General features: G+C 38.9%; 1 protein-coding gene across 1 annotated transcript in view; it reads right to left on the reverse strand.

Annotated features, from left to right (window-relative positions):
- The window catches only part of GABBR2 (gamma-aminobutyric acid type B receptor subunit 2), a 498,889-nt gene that overhangs the window by 136,746 nt on the left and 340,410 nt on the right, over positions 1-21,733 (reverse strand). The window contains exons 12-13 of the mRNA XM_054381694.1: positions 20,490-20,597; positions 2,002-2,124 (exon numbers count right to left, since the gene is read on the reverse strand). Coding sequence (XP_054237669.1) covers positions 2,002-2,124; positions 20,490-20,597 — 231 coding nt within the window. The remainder of the gene's footprint in view (positions 1-2,001; positions 2,125-20,489; positions 20,598-21,733) is intronic.

Raw genomic sequence — 21,733 nt, forward strand, 5'->3', positions numbered from 1 at the left:
CAGTAGTTTTTACTATGTAATAAGTATCTTTCAATTACATGAAGAATTTACCAGTGTAGAATGGACTTAAATCCCCTAAAAAAAATTAAAATAATTAAAAAATAAAGGTAAATGCAATTGCCATTGCTTTTACTAAGGATTTTCTGAGACCTAGTGTGCTTCACAATTACAGTTCATCTAACTGCTTATATGAGATAACATACATGCATATTTTAATGAGCAAATTTGCTTGCATAGTGCTTTTATTTCCTTCCCACTCCAAATCCATTAGCTTAAAAAACCATTCTGCACAACTTATAGTAATAGCTGAGAGCTCTAAGTGTAAGTTTAAGTAAATTATGTGCTGAGTATTCAAAATATTTTATGCTCTTGCCTGTGCCTTCAGTCAATGTGAATTTGCTCTGGCTTACAGAGTTCCCAGAGAATTTCAGTTCTGATACAAAGTTCACACAATCAATGTTTAGCCCCCTGTGATCTAGATGGCACAGAATGTATATTACACAACCAAAGACTATGCACCAAATTCTGATGGAAATTGCAACATTTTGCAAATGCAATAAACATTACCTTTTAAACATATGGTATTTATGGTGTGATAACTTTACAGTTACAGCTACTCTCTATAGAAATTTCACTCAAGTGATTCTGAAAGGATCAGATATCAGGAGATTTAGTTATAGCTTCCCTCTGATCAGGGAAAGAAGCAAAAGTCTTTCTAAATCATTCACCCACAACACTGAAATGAGCATTATACCTCATTGCATTTTGTGACTACTCATCATAATGTTTGGTTTTATATGTGCTGTGAAACCTTTAACAACACTGCAAACTGAAATAGCAGTTGCAATCCAGTTGGAATTAAGTGAATAAGGCTATCAACAAGTTCCTATTGTTTCAGGCTCTACAAATATAGAGTAGAAGTGTCTCCACAAGACAAATTTCAGCTTTGATTTCCATTTTTTACTGACAACTGTAGTAACTGGGAAGTCTTCCAAAAACTGTTCAAACTCTAAGGAATGACTGAGAGGTGTCTTTTCAGATGCTAAAATGATTTCTTGAAAGGCATCACTTGTAGTTTAGAGGGAATCTTCTACAAATGATACCCAAATAAAAAGTAAAATGTTCTCCTTTGCAGCTATACTGCAAATTAAGACTGAAGTAAAAAGAATGGAATAAAATATCCTATCTTTTCTTGCAAATGTTGAAGTCAGAAAACTGCCATTCTTTTTCTTGCTTATTGTCAAGAGAATAGAATAACACTTCCAGATTGTCCTAATGTAATCTAGTTTTCAAATACAACCAGTTTACACATTGGAGGCAATAAACGCTCAAACACTGCTATCCTGTGTACAGATAGATTTCTTTTTTCCCTTGTCCTATTTTGTTGCTGCTGTATTTCTCGCTATCAGTTTGTCCAGAAAGTACTGCTTCTAGAAACTTACCAGAATGCTGGAAAATACAGATGGCATTAAGCTATTACCTCCCCCCTATCAAAACCTCTAGCATGACCTTTCTGGGAATGACATTAAAAGAGGAACAATCAGTATGTGTGTATGTACACGCTATTACTGAAAATAAATACAGCAACAGAAAGAGGCAACGTAATTCCTGAACATCTCTGCAAAAATGCAGTCTAAGCAGTGACCTCTCCTGCACTTATCTTGAATGATCTCTTACTGAAATCTGCTAATGGGTTCTGATAATCTATTATTCATTGCAACTCTAATAGAGAGTCTTAGCAGAGGACTCTCCTGTGTTTACAACTCTTTCACCTAAAATCTTTCACAAGTGACAGAAGCGCTGCACCTTCAACTGCAGATACAATTTCTTTGGGTTGCAGTTATTTCATTTCTATTTGCTTTTGAAAAACAGAACCCTGCTTGCCCCCCAAACACACAGCTTGACCTGCTTTCATACAACAATGCATCTTTAGCTTGGTCCTATAGAAAGCTGCGGATAGCGATATGCAACCATAAGTACTATTTGTGTTTGAGGACATACCTCCATGTTATACTTTTCCACTGTCCTTCTCAAAGGATCCACAACCTGCCAGCAAATCAGGATACAAAGATCAATCAGTAGCATCCCTCCAACTATCACCAGTAGCTTCTGGTCTTTAATGATCTGGAGAGACAAAACAGAAAAAAAAAAAAAGGGGAAAAATGGGAAGATTCCCATGAGCCATAGATAGACCACTGTACAGCTTTAGTCCTATACAGGGAGAAAAAGACAGGTTGCTAATAAAAAAGGGATTTTAACAATGAATGAGGAAAAGTTTCAAAATATCAAATGATGAAAGCAAGAAGACACAATTTTTGCTAGTGCATTTCATGGATATTACAACTATCTATAGTGCATTCTGATTTCTGAAAAGGAATTGGGAGGACTCTTCAACAGCAATAGTGAAGTCTAGGTTCCAGTCTTGGAAACTGAAAAAAATCTATTCCAGAGATCCAGTATTGTGTTTATGTATGCAAATGTGGGAAAGTGTTCTATCAGAGTAGCAGGAGTTGAGATAATTTTCACAAAGATTTACAGTGTTCACTTCTTCATAGCCTTCTCAGATGTGGAATACACACTTTCAAAGCCTTGAAAGCTCATTTTTGAGGCTGTGTGTGCATGTGTGTGTGTTGAGCATTGTGTTTTACCCAGGGTGCAAAAAGAGATTAATTTACTTTTTCTATATTACAAAGGTTAGAGGCTTTTATGTACATGTAAATGTTTTCTATTTTGGATGGATTTTAGATTCAAAGAAATAAAACAGAGTTGTTAATAAAAATAACAAGCAAACCCATGTATTACAGTGTTGTATAGCTGCATGCAATCCCTGTGTTATTTCTACTGCTATACAGATAGCAACACAGTGCAAGTACATTATTTCAGTTGCAAAGTTGTACTATGTTTAAGTACCAGGCTTAAATTTATTTTATGACAATCCTCTTGTGCCTTTGTTCACATTTTAAAAATTAATATGTACTTCTATTACTAATGAACGTTCATGCAATATTTGAATGATCTTGCCAAATTGTTTTAACATGGATAAAATCACGTATTTCCCCCTACTTTTGGTTCTTGGAAACAGTTGGTTTAATCCAAACAAAATATTAATAGATATTAAGCCTGAGCAGCTTAATAAAATTGTGATTATTTCAGTTTAATTTGATAAAATTGCTGGGATTTTGAAAACACGTTACAAAACCAGAAGTGTCAGCTAGTCTTAATAAAGATGAAGCTGGCATTCCTGCCTAGAATAAACTGTACTTGCATTGAGTCCCTACAAAGCTTAAGAAAATTATGAAAATGAATATAATTTGAAATAATGCCAGAGGATCTTAAAAACCTCTGGGTTTAATATTATTTGGTGAGATACATTTGTTATTTTGAAAGGCACCGTTCCGATAATCTGCTGGTTTATTTTATACATCGTTTGGAGTAAACTAACTATAAAGCAAAGGCAAGTGATCAGAATGACTTATAAGACTTGATCACAGAATCACAGAATCAAAGAATCTTAGGGGCTGAAAGGGACCTTGAGAGAACATCTAGTCCATCCCCCCTGCCAGAGCAGGATCACCTATACCAGGTCACACAGGTCTTGAATATCTCCAGAGAGGGAGACTCCACAACCCTCCTGGGCAGCCTGTTCCAGTGTTCTGTGACCCTCACAGCAAAATAGTTCTTCCTCCTGTTTCCATGAAACTTCCTATGCCTCAAGTTCCACACATTGGGCATCACTGAGAAGAGCCTGGCTCCATCCTCTTGGCACTCACTCTGTACATATTTATAAACATTAGTGAGGCCACCCCTTAGCCTCCTCCAAGCTGAAGAGCTCTCAGCTCCCTCAGTTTCTCCTCATAAGGAAGATGTTCCACTCCTTTAATCATTTTTGTGGCTCTGTGTTAGACTCCTTCAGGCAGTTCCCTGAGGTCCTTCTTGAACTGGGGGACCCAGAACTGGACACAATATTCCAGATGCAGCCTCACCCGGGCAGAATAGAGAGGGAGGAGAACCTCTCTTGACCTTCTAACCACACCCATTCTAATACAACCCAGAATGGCATTGGCCCTCTTGGCCACAAGAGCACATTGCTGGCTCATGGTCAACCTCCCATCCACTAAGACCCCCAGGTCCTTTACCCCTTCACTGCTCTCCAGCAGGTCAGTCCCCAAACTGTACTGATACCTGGGATTATTCTTCCCCAGGTGCAAGACTCTACACTTGTCCTTGTTGAGGTTCATTAAATTTCTCCCTGCCCAGCTCTCAGCCTGTCCAAGTCTCGCTGAACAGCAGCGCAACCCTTTGGTGTGTCAGCCACTCCACCCAGCTTGGTGTCATCAGCAAACCTGCTGACAGTGCACTCTGTGCCCTCATCCAGGTCACTGATGAATATATTCAACAGCACTGGTCCCAGTACTGACCCCTGAGGGACTCTGCTAGATACAGGCCTCTAACTAGACTCTGTCCCATTGACTACAACTCTCTGACTTCTTCCCTTCAACCAGTTCTCAGTCCCTTCAACCAGTTCTCAATCTACCTCACTACCTCATCATCCAGACCACATGTATTATTTTAGTCTCCTGAGAGAAGTTATTTAAATGGACCCAGCTCCCATCATCACAAAGGATCAGAAAACAACGCTTTTAAAATATGTGTACAAGTAATGAAGTAGTATGTCCATCTTATCAGAGAGAGCACAGATACATCTGGAAAGGCAAGGTGAAGGGGAAAGGGACAGCTTTCATGGGGGTATGGCTTACTGCTGAAGAATTTGGCAAGGAAAACTTTGCAAGAAAAATGTGTCTCGCTGGGGATGTGGACCCAGGAAGATTATTGTGAATAATTTTCTCATCAAGTTTAAAAAAAAAAAAGGCAGATATTAAGCAAAGATTCTGACACAGCTTAGTCCCATGTCTTCTTTGGGAAAACAACTATGCCTAACCTTTTAGTTGTTTACCAACCTACAGTCAAGGCTGGAAAATGACTGTTAATCACTGAGGTTGCCCTCTGTAGAAAAAAAAAAGTGCTGTTTGCTTTTTAATCTCTTATCTAATGCCTCCAAGTAGGACTGGGTGAAACATACCTAGTGATGCTCCTTGTATGAGTGTAGACATAGAAAAGAAAACCATGGAGAGTTAAGTCCAAGCACAATTTGGATTTAGATGAAATTTGGATTTAGAAGCAATTTGGATGCCTCAAGCCAAATTTTATTTTCTCCCTCTTAAACGACTAGGTAATTTGTTTTGATGGGGTATTTTGGTTGGTTTAATTTACTGAAGCTAGCTGTTTAACTGTTATTTGTCTAGCCTCTCTCAGTAGCCAGTGTGTAGAGACATAATCCTTCAAAGGACAATTCATCCCACCAATCTTGAGTACAGTTTAGAATGAGAGAAGTTAATGTTCTGAAATATGTCTCTTCCTTCCCACCATCCCTGCCCTGAGAGTGTGAAGACAAGTAAATTCAGCTGAAAATAAGCATTTGAGAAACTTCATGATATGTGGAGAGATTGTGCCCAAAATGTTTCCCTCTGCTCTGCTGAACCACAGAAACCCTCTGTAAGAAACTCCAAAGCCTGATCTTTCTAATGAAAATAGAGAACATTTTAACCAGGACAAGTAAAACATGACACAACTTTATATGGACTAAATTGATATTGAAACTAATGTTGCATTGGATGCAGATTTATCAGCACCTGACAGTATTAATCCAACTGGTACAGCAACACAGCAAGAGGGAAAAGATACTGTTAAGAGAAGTAATCCTGATAACCCACTCAGTAAAAAGGTCCAAAGAAATCTCATACTAACATTTTCTATTCAGAATTATGTCACTAACTGCCCATCCTTCCTCTTGGCCATTTGTCATTTGTAACTGACCTTGTACAGTAATACAAGTGAGTATTCATATTTTAGTTTACAGTTCAATTTGGTAACCTTTTGGGTTTTTTGGCAGGTAATTATTAGAATAAACAAAAGCAGAAATCCAGAAAGCAGTGGAGCTTTTCCTTGGATACCTTTTTTGGCACATTGTTTTCCGGCATTGCATTGAGAATGGCCCTTTTCTGGACAGAAGGGGAGAGGTGCACAACAGCAGCTGTCAGTGGCAGCAGGTATTATTTATCCCTTAGTCCTGCCAGACAGCCAGGAGGAAGGCACAGGAAAAAAAAAAAGCTCATCAGAGAACCTGAAGAAATGATCTGTGCTACCGTAATGAGGTCTGTAAAGAGCGCTACCAGTGCTGCACGCAGGGAGCACAAGCTGAAAGCAGGGCTCCTGAAGCTATCTCAGACACCCATCACAACCCTGGCTTGTCCTTGGCAAAACTATTGCAGTAATGCAACTCTGAAGCAGAATGCCTCACCAAAACACTAGCCTTGCAGAACGAGACATGGAGATTCAACTATTTTTTACTTTTGCCAGTTATTAGCAGTTTATCCTAATGTAAAATTTGCTCTGAGAAACTCTGTTGGTATATCACTTAGCAGCATTTCTAAAAGGCTTGCTGATCTCCTACCTCCACCTTCAGGAAGCCCAGCTTTCCCTCACCCGCCATCACTCCCACCCACCAGCACTCCTGAAGTTCAGTACATTCACTCCTTGGGAAGCACCAGATGCACTGAAGGAGTCTTGACTCAGATTTTGTGAATCCAACCATTTCTCTGTCTGACAAAAGAAAGTCATGCAGCCACTTAGGTTCATTTACAACCAAAGATATAATTCTTTCAGAAGACAATTCTTATTTTTTCCCTTCTCATCTTCCTTTTAGCACACAGTAAATTAGCCTTGGGAGAAATGCATAGAAGCTTATAAAATCCATTTTTGCAAGTGTTCCTGGCTCCTTGCTGAAGCCAAGCTCACATACAGCAGCATCTGTGAGTAATATTTTCTACCATCTGTGACTGGATAGGTGAATCTGTCTCATCCTGGCAGATCTGCCCACTGTCATAAATGCCATTGCTACCACTCTGGACTATCTATCTGGATATGAAGCTATCTGTCCTCAAAACAAAATCACTCAGAACAGAAATGGGTAGGCCACTTTCGTCTCAGCAACATCTCTGTGTGAGCAAATCAATTCTTCTTCCACAAACTTGTGACCATGAAGTTCAAGAGTCAAAGTTCTTATCTTCCATGGACCATAGCAAATACAAAATCGGTCTAAAGCTTTGGAAAGAAGGTTCTGCTCATGAAAGTTTTGGGATTTTTGTAGAACAATCACAGTCTGTTGATGTGCCATGGCAATTTCAGTTATCCATTGGTTTATTATTTCACAGACCTTTTGTGGGGCTTTCTTTTTTTTCATTTGTTTGTGCCCTGCAGGACCCTATCCTCCACTAGTTTATAGGATCACCTAGAAATTTGGCAAACGACAGGAATTAAAGGAAAACTTTTCATTATTTCTTAACTTAATAGAAACTAAATCTGCACAGGAATATGACATGGACCTTAAAGCTGAACTCCATTCTAAATCAAGAAGAAAAAGTCTTACCTATGAGTCATAGTATCACAGAATGGTTTGCGTTGGAAAGGACTTCCAAAGGCCATCTAGTCCAACCTCCCCTGCAGTGAGCAGGGACATCCTCCACTAGATCAGATTGCTCAGAGCTTTGCCAAGCCTGACCTTGAGTATCTTCAGGGACATCAACTACCTCCCTGGGCCACCTGTTCCAGTGTTCCATCACCCTAATGATAAAAAGCTTGTTCCTAATATCCAATCTAAATCTACTCTTCTCTAATTTCAAACCATTGCCCCTTATCCTATCACTACAATTCCTCTTCACCCTTCTTGTAAGGTCCTTTCAGGTACTAGGTCTCCCTCAGAGCCTTCTCCAGGCTGAACAACCCTGGCTCCCTCAGCCTGTCCTCATACAAGAGGTGTTTCAGCCCCCTGATAATTTTCCTGGTCCTCCTCTGGACCCACTCCATCGGGTCCATGTCCTTCCTGTGTTGAGGGCTTCAGAGCTGAACACAATACTCCAGGTGAGGTCTTAGCAGAGCAAAGTGGTAGAATCATCTCTTTCAATCTGCTGGCCATGTTTCTCTGATGCAGCCCAAGATGTGATTGACCTTCTGGGCTGAGAGTGCACACTGTTGGCTCATGTCCAGCTTCTCATCCACCAGCACCCCCAAGTCCTTTCTTGCAGGGTTGCTCTCAATTTCATCATTCCCCAGCCTGTAGTGATATTGAGGATTGCCCTGACCTAGGTGCAGGACCTTATACTTTACTTCGTTGAACCTCATGAGAGCTGAGGTTCTCCTCAGCTCACCTCTCCAGCTTGTCCAGATTCCTCTGGATAGCATCCTGTTCTTCAGACTTATCAGCTCCACCATTCAGCTTAGTATCATCTGCAAACTTGCTGAGGGTGCACTCAGTCTCACTGTCTATGTCATTTATGAAGATACTGAACAGCACTGGTCCCAATATAGACCCTTGAGTGACACCACTTGTCACCTGTCTCCATCTGGATATTGAGCTGTTAAGCACCACCCTTTGGATGAGATCATCCAACCAATTCCTTATCCACTGAACAGTCCACCCATCAAATCCATATCTCTCCAGCTCATCCAGAAGGATGTCGTGGGACACTGTGTCAAAGGCATTACAAAAGTCCAGCTAGGTGACATCTGTTTGTATTCCCTTGTTCACGGAGGTAGTTACACCATTGTAGAAAGCCACAAGGTTGGTCAGGCTGGACTTGTCCAGGATGGGCTTGTCCTTGGTGAAGCCATACTGGCTGTGTCAAATCACCTCCCAGTCCTCCATGTGTTGCAGTATAGCTTTCAGGAGCATCTGTTCCATGATCATCCCAGGCACAGAGGTGAGGCTGACAGGTCAACAGTTTCCAGGGTAATTTTTTTATCCTTTTTATACATACATGTAAGGTTTCCCCTCTTCCAAACTCCAGAGACTTCACCTGACTGCCAGGACTCTTCAATATTATGGAGAGTGGCCTTGCAACTACATGAGCCAATTCCTTTAGAGCTCTGGATGCATCTCATCAGGCCCCATAGATGAAGATTTACTCCAGGATCCAACATATGCTTTGTTCTGAGTTCCACAAATAGCTTTCCAATATGGACTAAATAGTTAATTTCTTCCTAACTTTTGTTTTTCAGAGTTTCTTTGTACCAGGAACTTCACTTCACTTTGTCAGAATAAAAAAAAGCCCAAACAAAAACTTTAAGATTAAAAGAAGTACTATTAGCTAAATCTCAGTGGTTAGTTTGGGGCATTTTTGGTTGGGTGTTTTTTTTTTGTGTGTGTGTTTGTTTGTTGTTTATTTCCTAATTAAATTCACAGAAACACAGGAAGTTTGGGAGAATTTTTGCATCTACTTACCAGTTTTGAAAGAAATACATACTTTCATTTTCCTTGAAAATTTAGGTTTTTTTTCTATTTAGGAAGAAATAGATCTCTTAAACAGAAATAGATCTCTTATATAGATCAACTATTTCCATTCTAGCTGACAGATTTATCCCTTGCCTTCTGGCACTAGGTAGATAAACACTTAATGCTATTCAGTAACCTTTTTTTTTTTTTTCCCCCAGTTATCTCTTTTGCAGACTCCTGGAATGGAATCTGTAGAGAGAAACCCTCATTAGAGGATACCTCTATGAAGCTTTCTACACCTTATTCCATTAAATGAATAGCACTGACAGCAGTTATTGAAGCTTTCAGAAATCTGAAACCAAAAGTTCCTCTCCCTGATACACACAGAAATAATGCTGATAGGAGCCCTCCCTCTGATCTGGAGAGGAAACAGAAAAATAACATTTTTTGGGAAATAAAAATGTACAGTCTGCAAGGCTGGAGAACGAAAAACATATAAGTAGTCCTAAACTTGTCTTCAGAATATTATCTCCACTATATAAACCACCCTTTCATTTCTCCCAGAGTGATTAATAGACACCTTAGGATTGCTCCCCTACATTTACTGGATCAGCACAAGTGGGATGGCGCCACAGGGTTGGTGATAGTGGTAGACAGGTCAACTTTACCATGTGCAGACTGAAGGAGATATCTATATTTGAGTTATTAAAACCATTAATATTTCAGAGAAGTATTCTGTAATACATTCCTAATTTCCATTGTGTAATGGAATGAGAAAAAGGGCTGTTGAAAACACATTATACATTGTTCCCAGTAACCCCAATATGTTTTTTGCAACAGCTCTTATGAGTATTTCCTATAATAGGTTCTATGATTATTATTAGGAATGCCTTTCAAACTGCAGTTACATTAGTTATAAGGAGTGAATGCAAGCATTTTAAACATCTTTTAGTACAAAGGTTTTTTCGACTAGGAAGTCACTGGCAGTGAAAAGCTAAGCTTAAGACACTTTACTCTCTAAAAGGTTGTTTTGATGAAATATACACCAAAAAAAAGGAGTGAGAATCTACCATAACACCTGCCATCTGAGAATCTGATGATTTTTACTGCTTTTCAGGGTACTGGAGTGTGTGGTAGTACTGATAATAGTGGACAATTGGATAAAATCAAAGAGCTTGGTTTTGAGAATTGAGCAGCTACAGGAACAAGCCTGCTAAAGCTCATATTTCTGGTATGTGTCTTCTTTGCTGACTCATGCTCAGGATAATTGTAGAGCATCTTTGGGCAGACATACCTTCTCAATAACTGCATTGCAAATATGGATGTGTTGACTCTATGCCTTGCTCTCAGGAAAAGCTATTCGATTGATCTTTCCCCAGTCCCAAAGAAAATAGGAACACATTAGGGCAATGCTCCTAAGTGGGAGCAGAAGACTGAAGCTTTATAGAGTCAAGAGAAGGAGAGGAATTCAATGATAGCTTAAAAAATCATAAAAGTCCCCATCTTTGAAAGTTTGAGCCTCAGTTGTGGCTATAATGCAGAGATGATTGGGTCGCTAATACTGCTAATCCAGCAATAGGGAACACACTGATTGATATAACATGGCTAGCTTCCCTTGAAAGGTCAAAACTGAAAAACATTGTAGTCTTAAAACCCAAAATGGTACTAAAGAAATCCAACTTGACAGCATTAGCACCAACTATTGATGGCATACACTGTTTTGCAGAAAAACCTTAGAAACTAATCTCAGCATTGTGGTTGAGTTCTGCTCACTACCATAAGTAAAGCTAGATGTGCTGCCTTGAGAGAACAGGCTGTCCAGGGAGGTGGTTGAGTCACCAATCTGGGTGTGTTTAAGGGTCCTTTGGATGTGGTGCTTGGGGATATAGTTTAGGGGTGAACTTTGCAGAGTAGGGTTATCAGTTGGACTTGGTGATCCTGAGGGTCTTCCAACCTGAATGTTTCTGTGATTCTGTGAACTGCATATCCCACCAACACAGCAGGTCCAATTCACCTCTGAGAGAAATGCGTCTGCTGAGCCCAAGATTGCATGGGACATGAGCGTGGGGAAATTTCTACCAAGGCTATGAATTCTCATCTTTAGTGCTGAAGGTGTTCCAAATCTTCAGGAAAATAGTGCACAAAGCATTTAAATTGTCTGGAAGAAATGTTCTGGTTTTGTTTGAGATAACACTAAAACACCTAGACTTTAATATTTCCTTTAATGAACAAGTCTGTGGGAAAGCACACTACATCGTTACCAAATAGCTGGGGACATCAATGCACTTGATTACATTTACAATCCAATTTCAAGCTATTCAGGAAGAAATTGCCTCATGCTGTATAGCAACATGTTCTTCATTTCTGTCATCCATTAGTCTTATGATACATAGAAATTATAGTTGTAGTACCATCTATGAGCAGTTACATTTCACCCAGTTTTCATTCTTTTTGTTACCACTGAGGTTTAGCCTTATCAAATAGCACCACGTAGAAATTTACATACATAAATTACTCCTAGAATGAACTGTGCATCCCATAGATACAGTTCATTAGCTCAACTTCCTTCTGTGACAGGATCTTGAGATTTAGCTCCCAAATCCATATTTATATGAAAGGTAAATTTTAGAAACGTGATTCCTATTGTTCCCTGGCTGGCATTGTGGCTGATCAGCTCTTATGAAAAACAGGATGCTTATTTTATATCTAAACATGGATTCTGGGATTTCACTATTTTATATTTTTAGCTTTAGACTTAAAATTTGTAGTTATACCTATTTGGGGGAAAAAAGAAAAAAGGGTTCCCACTTACATCGCTTTTGAAGTACTATGTTAATAAAGCATGAAGCTGTACCTGAATAATTTACACTGCACTGTAAGCATTATGGATTACTTGGTGCAGTGGTAAATATTCATAATGAAATAATAATAATTCGAGTCATAAGCAAACTTCAAATTGCTGTCTTCTTTCTTACTCTCAAAGACTGAATAATAATGCTGAGCATTTGTTTAGATATCCATATGCTGGCTCATTTGCAGCAGATGGTCCCTAATAGATTGTTGTACTGTTGGTATGGTTACCCAAAGCTAATCTTTGGATCCTGACAGATCTCCTTTTCAGACTTATGATCTCTTGCATATACTTACTAAAATATATGTGTATCCTAGGGGAAATCCAGCACAGAGCTTTTTGTTATACACACAAAAAGCTCTAGCTAGATTTAAAAAAAAAAAAAAAAAGAAAAGGGTCCTGGAAAAAGTATAAATGTTTACAGTTTGAAAACTGACCTGGAAAAATATTTCAAAAAGAATTGATTGGGTAATATGAACTACAGTTATGCTAATAAATAATTACATCTACAAAGTCATTTGAGCAAGTAAGTAAGATGTGGCCTATGAGGTTCTGACCTAAAACTCCTGTTAGTATAATCTGGAGAACTTTGTTTTATCTATTTTTCAATGACTAAGATAATGAGTATCTTTTCTAGAACCTTTTTCGGACATTTGTGAGAGAGATTACAGATTGTAATAAATTCTACATTCCATTGGTGGCTTGAAAAAAATGTAGAAAAGGTTATAACTAGACCTCTCTCAGAGAGGTCTGGAAATGAAGGATTGGAATAGCAATGGGCAAAGACAAGTTGTGAGAAGGCAAGCAGCACATAAGCTTGTAACCATGTGGCCTCCAGCTGCTTTCTTCTCTCTGTTCTTTTCCTCAGGGACATTCTGTGCAGTCACAGGTACTGATAGCTTTCCTGCAGCTGGTACCAAGGAGTGAAAGCACACAGCCAGCTGCTGCCCAGCCCAATAGGGGCTGCTCAGAGCAACCCACATACCCTGTTCCCCAGAAAGAGCATGGATGGTCTCACTCCTTCCAGTTTTCCATGTGTCTCAGTTTATGGATCATTAAGTATACAAACTACAGAGATGGGGTGGCCAAATTCATATTAAAAAATGGAGTGGGAAGGCAATGATCTAAAAAGTTTGAGAATTCTTGCTTTGTTTTACTCAGGTAATACATTTGATTATTAAAATCAAGTGCTATCCTTTTCTGAAAGCTCTGCTCAGAGTGATTTCTAAAGCATAACAAATAATTCTGGCAATTAATTATTTTTACTCATGTTGGCACTTAGGTGTCTTATACCTGAGACTACCTTTTCCAAAACTCCTACTGCCTTTTCCATTATGTGTTATTTTTCTGGTTTAGGTGAAAAAGACTGCAACAGAAAGCTGCCACTTTTATTACAGAGTCCTATTGCACGCATGGAGTAGACTCACTGTGCCAGGACATGGGCATCCTGGAGAAAACGAAGGCTGCACTAGTGTCCTAATAATGGGGTAACAAATATACATTCCAAAGATCCTAGCAAGCTGTAGGTTTCCAGTGACTGACTTCTTAGCCACAACATAAGCCTTTTAACATTTTCATGAGCCCATTCTTTTTAAATAAAAGGAAAAGAAAGAGAATTCAATTACAGAGAGCACTGCACACATCAGCAAAAAGAACCTTTAGATCTTTGCACAGCTCATCAGCTTGAGCTAAAAGAGCAACTATTAGCTATTGTGAGCTGTGCAACAGCATTAAGAGGAAGACAAGACACATATTTTGCCTCTAGGTTTTACAGATACCTAGTAGTAGAAAAAATAACAGCGAAACTCAAAAACTCTCTGCTAAATTTTTATGCTTTGCCCACACTTAATGTGCAACTATTCCAGCCAATCCTAATTTAAACTTTTCCTTTCCTCCTACTCCTTTTACACTCCTAAGTTCCTTTTCCAGTCTATGTCCCTACCTTTCAGGCCTGCAATCCTGCCTCTAAATTTCAGTCTTAAACTAATTTTTAACCAGACCTAATCCCTCAACTGGAGATTGCTTATGGTCCACCTTACTCAGCTTTCTTGACCACTTCTTTACAGCCCTCCCTGTCCCGTTAAACTCTTTGCTGGTTTTCAATCCTATTTTAATTCTCTGGGAATTCTTATCTAAATTCAACATCCCCTCTCAACCCCTATTCCCAGTCTATAATTCTAAGATTTTCTCTATCATTTTTATCCAGAGATGCCTCTGTTCCCTCTAAAGCCTGCAGAAGCTAATCTTATTTCTCATTCTCAGCCTCTTCCCTTGCTCTTGAACTCTTGGCCTTGTGGTTCCTTCACAGTGTCAGCCTCCTATCCTTGTGCTACTGTTAACAAAGTAGGCTGTACAATCTCCTATTCATCTTTGCCATGCATGAAGACCATGCATGAAGCTCTCTTCAGAAGTCTTTCTAGGACTTAGTAGGCTGAATATAATAAAAAGTTTACCAGACTGCAGCCTGCCAGGCATAGCTAAGTCAGGTTGGACTGGTAAGTAATTTTTCTCTGTTATGGTTTGTTGTTGCTTTCTAACTCTGACAGTGCCAATGTCTTTTCTCAATGCTTGTTAAACTCTTCAATTCCTTCTCATCTGTGAGAATTCTACCCTCACACAGTAAATTTAAGAACAGAGAAAAGCTTATGAAGTGTCATAAATGGGTAGAATTATAGCAGCACAAGTCTTAAGAAACGATGCTGTTATACATCCTTTGTGCAATTATATTCTGTGTTTACTTTGTAACAACACTGTCAACATAAAACCATATGCCACCAGAAGTCTATAGTGGTAGTAATAACTGAATACCTTGACAACATCCCTCCCTGATGCTGACATCCCTCACAGTTAAAAGATTAAGTTACAAATAGACAGATTAAGAATGTACAATGTTAAGGGTAAGACAATCTTACCACGGCAATGTCAACTGAGAAATATTCTGCTTTCAAATATGAACTGCAATAAGCAACAGTGTGACTCAGATTATCATGCTTTATTGTATTCTCCTACAAATGGTCAAATACTTGTCATGGAGACTTTATATACCACTGCTTTAAACTCACTACTATTTACTGTCAGAAGTGAATGGTCTTTATTTGGCATATTGCAGTTGTGAAGGAGAAATCACTATGCAGGACTGCTTTAATGTCTGCTAAAACCTAAGACAGTACAGTTCCCATCAAAACAAGACAGCTTTACAACCTTCTAATCTTTACAAGAAGGGCTGGCTCCTTCAAAAGGTTCATCTAGCTAAAGCTTTCCCGGGGACACCACATGCTCTTCTGCCACTGATATCCTCCTCTCTCTCTCATCCACTGTCAGTCCTCCTGCTGGTGAGGAAAACACAAAAGCAGTCTCCACCTCTCATTGAACAGAAGATATTCTGTTGCACAAGCTAACAGAAAGGAGATTTATTGAAACCAGAATTGTACCTCAGTTATAAGTGTTGCAGTTAGTTTTTAATTCTATCTCCATTATTTCTACTAACCTTTTTAAAATTTAAAAATAGTTTGTTTCCCCTTACTGATTTTGTAATCTTCATTTGACAAAAATTAATTCTCTCATGCCTTTCTGTTTCAGATCCAGCTAAAATCACTACATTTTGAATTTGCTTCCTTTGAGCCCCAGCAAGATCAAAGGCGGTAACAGAGTTCTAGGAATCTTGCAAAATTTGACAGTTAGCAACCTGATAGCAGAAGAAGTATATTATGATTTTTTTTTTCCAATAACAAAGGAGTGGATGTGTAAATGGGTGAAAATAAAAGATTTTGAGAGCTTCATAAACAGAAATTAACAAAAATCAAGACATAAATCATTTAGTTCCACTTTTCACTTCACTAAAATTAAGCTATATTGTATTATTATTGAACATTATATTCAGTCTCACAACGTAACAGAAATCCACTCATCTCCTCACAAAGTCACACTGAACACTTGAGTGTCCAGTAAAAGTTTGGAAGCAAGCTTGCCTTCCTTGATGAGGATAAAGAGATTCATTCATCACATTCTTTTCTCCCTTGCTTAATACCCACTTTCATGAAGTGAATGAACCAATATTTTCAAATGCCACACAGAGATTCTTCCACTGTGTGAAGAAATGCCAATATGGATTTTTTTTTCTGATGAAAATATTCAGGATGACAGGCAAAGGTGGTGGAGCTAAATATCATATACAGGTGGAAACTGAAGCGATCACAAATGAACAGTATCTACAGTACTTAAATAATTTTGGAACTTTGTGTTCCTCACGTTGAAACACCAGTCTGCTCTGTCATGGAATTTTTCATGCAGGGCTACCTTTGTTTATTTATCAGCTTAAATCCTGTTTGTGAAAAATTCTATTGTCTATGCTTCCACAGATAAAAAAATACTTTGTAAAGTACACCTACTGGAAACAAAAATGTCATTCTTATAAGGCATCAGAATGACATTTTTCTCAATCAACTCTTCAAAACAGTTTTTTCTATCCTGACAAATAAAAGACAGAAAATTTGTAACTAGCAATCATATCTAGTGGATAGGTAATTTATTTTGCATTAAGAAAACTGTTGTGTTTTGTGGTTCATGCTTGTGTTTTTTAATGGGATATCCAAATAAAGTAAACCAAGATGATTATATTGAAACCCATTTTTTAAAGTTTACAGAATAAAATAGGTTATTTACTTAATTCCAGAATATTGAATAAAGTACCCTAACAGCCTTGATGTTTCTGGCCAAGCAAAGCATCTCCTTGGTCAGCTCCTCCAGATGTCTGAAAGTTTATCTCCCTAATACTGGTTAGTGTCCTTCTAACTGATCTTAAATCATTTTTCACATCCATCTGTGAATAAACAATTGCAATCTGCAGCTGCCAGTGGACGTCTTTAAGAACAGGCACTATCTAGAATTTGATGATTATGTTTAATTAACAGACAAATTTAATATTGAGTAGCATCTTGAATCTGTAAACCAATTAAAAAAAAAACAAAAACAAATAAGCAAATACTTAAGTGACAGTCCACTGAAGTACCTGTTCAGTGCTATTTGGATTAGTATGTACTGCAGAAAATACCAAATCCTCAGGATAATAAAGGTTACTAAGTAAGTGCTTTTATGTGTTACACTGGCAGTAACCTGTGTAACATCACAAATTTACAAAGGTTTCTACCAATGTAGTTAAAAACATTTTTGCAATATGAAATTTCATTTTGCCAGAAGGCAAAATACTGCTTCAACTTTGGTTAAAAATCTTTAATACAGAAAGTGTAAGATCTTTGAAAAATAGGTAGGATTAACTGATAGATTATGGTAGGCTCTTTGCACAGGTGCAGAAAGAGTGGTCTCTACCCCTATGGAAAAGAAATTTCTTATTTTAGTCAGTTTTTATATATTTGTTATGTAATCTTCATTATTTTTTACACTGAATTATATATGGGTTTCAATTAACAAACATTGAAGCAAATCTGACATAATTGTATAGCAGAGGGAAATACTAGATGGTTTTGTTGCTAAGGTGCCAGAGTGCTAGCTCTAGTTCGAGCCATGGAATGTATTTCCTTAATAACCTGAGACATAAATCCTCTTAGGAACTGAGTTAACTCCCTCTCTACCTAAAGTTCAAATCTTTTTAGAGGAAGGTCTACCTTGTGGTGACAGCAACTCCCTGTATGCTGCAACTGCAGAGAAAATAACATAGCACTAGGGGGAAAAAAAAGAAAGAAAGAAAAAAAAATCTGACAAAGTTTTGGAATATAATTCTACTTATTTTGGGTGGAATTGACTCTTTACCACTTATTATAATAAATCTATTTAGCTGGTATAGGAACTGCAAACAGCACTACTTAAACTGTAATAATTACGTTTCTCCATTTCATGCACATTTCTCTTTATGTTTTTTCCATAAAAATATTCCTATTCACCAATTTTCTCATTTTTATATAAAACCATCTGATTAAAAGCACTTACTATGAAAAAAGAAGCTCCATGGGAAAAACATCAAAGGAACAATACCTACATGAAGTGTTGTACTACTCCTAAGCTGAGGCTATTATTTACAGAAATTTGCTGTACTAAGAACGCTGTCAACAACTACTGTAGTTTAATTCCAATCATTCTTAGGGTAAGCTAATGCAATTTCAAGTAAATTTAGAAATAGAAAGCTTTATGAACTGCGCTTTCTCTTGCCTCCTGCTACCAATCCGTGAGAAACTTTTGGGTAACACTTTGTAGCAGGTACAAGCACCCTGACAAAAGCCTGACAGACACCTGACAAAGGCCCACGGCTTGCTAGAGGCTGATAAATATCAGCTCAGCACCTCCCTGACATTAACCAGCACCTCCATGCCCAGGCTCTCACCTTATTTCTGGGTGGTTCTGTGGGCTCTGTTTTCCAGCTAATTAGAACTGACCACAGTGCAGCTTTGACTTAGGCTATAAATAGTGTCCAACCACAGAGCCATTTTGAGTTGGTCTCCTTGAAGCAGGCAGCCTGGCAGTTGCATCCTCTGCCCTCAGAATGGGATGCCATCTAAGGATATTTCTGCAGACTGAGTGTGTCCTCACCCCACCACTGGCATAGGTATATCTGGGGTACCCTTGAGTGGGAGGTTTCCCCCTTTATGAGTGAGCGCACACACATTTTGGTTTTTCCCCCTTTATGAGTGAGCGCACACACATTTTGGTTTTTCCCCCTTTATGAGTGAGCACACACACATTTTGGTTTTTCCCCCTTTATGAGTGAGCGCACACACATTTTGGTTCATCTTTCTAGAAAGAACATTCCTTAAAGCTTAAGGTTTAACTGGTTTTGTAGTAGTATATTCCCAACTGACTTCCGAAGTGCAGAGCAATTTTGGTTACAATAGATCTGCATGTTTGGGTACTTGTTGCTGTCTGTTTTGTGGGTGCCTCCATGACATACCTGTATCCCAAACAGCCATATACAGCAAACATTTCATATCAGCTATGGATCTACCAGAAGGAGACCTCTGGATGCTGAAACAACATACTAAAAAGAGTGAGAACCCAAATTCACTTTGATAGCTTACAACAATCTGCACTGTCCACCTCTCATTACAAAGTCTGAAGGCCTGATGCTTAACTCCAACTCTGAGACTAAAGAGACCAGGAAAGCCCCAATATCAAGCCATTCAGAATCTTTGAATGTGACACTGCCAGAAGGCTAGATGCTGCTGCATGGGTTTGCCTTCCTTGCACCCCTTCCAGAAAAGATGCCTTTTGGTAAGATTTGTGACCTTGACTAAGCCAAGTGTGTCCCTGGGAGATATTATGCTTGTGATTGCAAGCACATTTTGGAGCTACAGAGCTATTCTGCAGTTTAGTGCAATTATCATCAGCCATCTCAAAGATCTGTATATGTTTGTCGTGGTTTAATGAGCGGACAGATTGCTCTATTGCTCCAAAAGGTGCAAAAGAATAATCCTCATGCAATTGGATTGGACAGCAATGGAAAGTTTAAATGGAAAAGCTATCTACAAACTACAATGCTACAGGTGAGCATAGCAAGGCATATAAAACACAAAGAAATCCATAGCAAGCCAAAGCTTCACACACAACTCCCTTTACACCGGGCCAAAAACCCAGTACTCTTTTTCTTCCCTGACCTGGGGTTTACCCTAAGCCCCAGGGCTCGCTCTTTCCTCCCATTGCTAGGTTGGTTTCAGGCTGGCCAGGCACAAACTGCCCCCCTTTGTTTCTCTCTCCTGAGACCCATCAAGGTCATACTACACTCCCCATGCCTGGGCCATAACTACACAGTAAAAATACCAGCAGATAAGAGGTGCCTCCCACGGGAGCAGAAAGGGAAGAAAAAGAAAGAAAATAACTTTGCAGCCAGATTTATAGGGATGCAGGATTCATGGGAAGAAATATGCTATTTTCTGTGTCTACCCACTGGGCTGGACACTTTGCACACTGGAAGTCAGACTATGTGGCCCTCCTAAAGCCACCCATAGCCTCAAAGGGCCACAATGTTGCATGTAAATAAACTGAATTATTCAGATACCCAATGGCTTCTTTTGAATGTGGCCAGACCTACAAAAGGCAGGCTGTTTATGCAGCTGGTATTTGGCCTACAGTCATGGCAACAATTGGAATATTTATTAAGAGAGAAGTTCAGCTGCCCCTGTTCCCTCTAACCTCTGAGGACCGGCTAGAACACAAGAGGATCCATCTCTTGCCAAATTTATCCTTCACAAAGTGTAACAGACACTTTAATGGAGTCAGAGCAAGCATGGCCATCCAGGAAAGGCAGCAAACCAGCTAGAAAATTATATTAACAGGGCAATGAGAAAATAGCATGCTTCCCCTCACCTTTTTCTTCATTTTCACATTTTTGAAAATTGCATGAACTCTCCACGTTTTCGCAAACATTGCTCCAAATGCAGTTGTGTATCCCACTGTAAGAATCCATGTTCGGACCTAAAAATAGAAATATATATAAAAAAAGACAAAACCATTTAATTTTCAGTAGCCAATGTGGATATCATAATTTCAGTTTAACTTTTTTCTCAAGGTGTTGAGAAAAAAAAAAATCAAGAAACTTCACAAAAATGTTGATATTTAGAAATTGTCTCACTCATTATTTTCTTGCTTTTTTTCCACCTCCCTCCATCCCCTCTCCAAGTATAAAACCCTCTTGATGCTGAATCAACAATCACTTTCATATGCAAAAACACAACTCTGTTACAATATTATGCATGTTTGTCACTTGTATTCTATGCAGAGTAAGCAACTAGTGGACGAAATCAAGAGACTTAGAGTATGAAAAGTACACTGAACTCTAACATTAACGGCAATATTTTGAACAGAAATAGAGAGGTAGAGAGTTTATTCAGATCAAACAAGAGGTACACACACTATGTGAGGTACACATTGCTTAATGTAGAGCCTGAGCATTCTGGAAAGATAAGAAAAGCAGATCTTCACTGATCATCTAGGGGAAAATGGCAGACAGGAACACCGTCTGGGTAAGCAGACTTCAGGGACGACATCTGAATCAAAGATTATATAATACTGGCCCAAGGAAGAGGAGATGGTGAGCCCACACAGAATGAATGGAACCCTGAGCTGGCCACAGCTTTGACTGAGACCTATCTAAATATTTTCCCCATAGTGAGCTTCACAGAGGGTTTTGGTTTTTTGGCTTTTTTTTTTTTCTTCATTTTTGGTTGGTTTGGTTTGGTTTTGGGTTTTATTTTTTGGGTCTTTTTTTTTTTTCTTTTCTTTTCTTGTATAGAAAAAGCCTCCAATTGAACAGGAAGGACAGAACAAAAGTTGCAAAGGCTTTTTGTGCAATTTCCCACCTGCCCATAGCATCCCTGTAGTAAGGTCCTTACTTTCAGACTTGGTTTTGGCTAAGCCAGTGCCTTTCAGAGTTGTAGACAGATCTGCATAGCCCTTTTCTACTTTGTGGGAAGTTTCTCTTTTCGTTAGCTTGGAGGTTTGGCTGTTCGAAAATTCTTATGCTCTGAACAGACTATTTTCTTCCCAAAAAAGGGACCAGAGACCAAAGAACATAGCAAGTGGAAGACCATGTGAGAGGCACAGCAGGGAGT

The sequence above is a fragment of the Indicator indicator genome, chromosome 6 (genome assembly GCF_027791375.1).
Source record: "Indicator indicator isolate 239-I01 chromosome 6, UM_Iind_1.1, whole genome shotgun sequence".
Taxonomy (NCBI): domain Eukaryota; kingdom Metazoa; phylum Chordata; class Aves; order Piciformes; family Indicatoridae; genus Indicator; species Indicator indicator.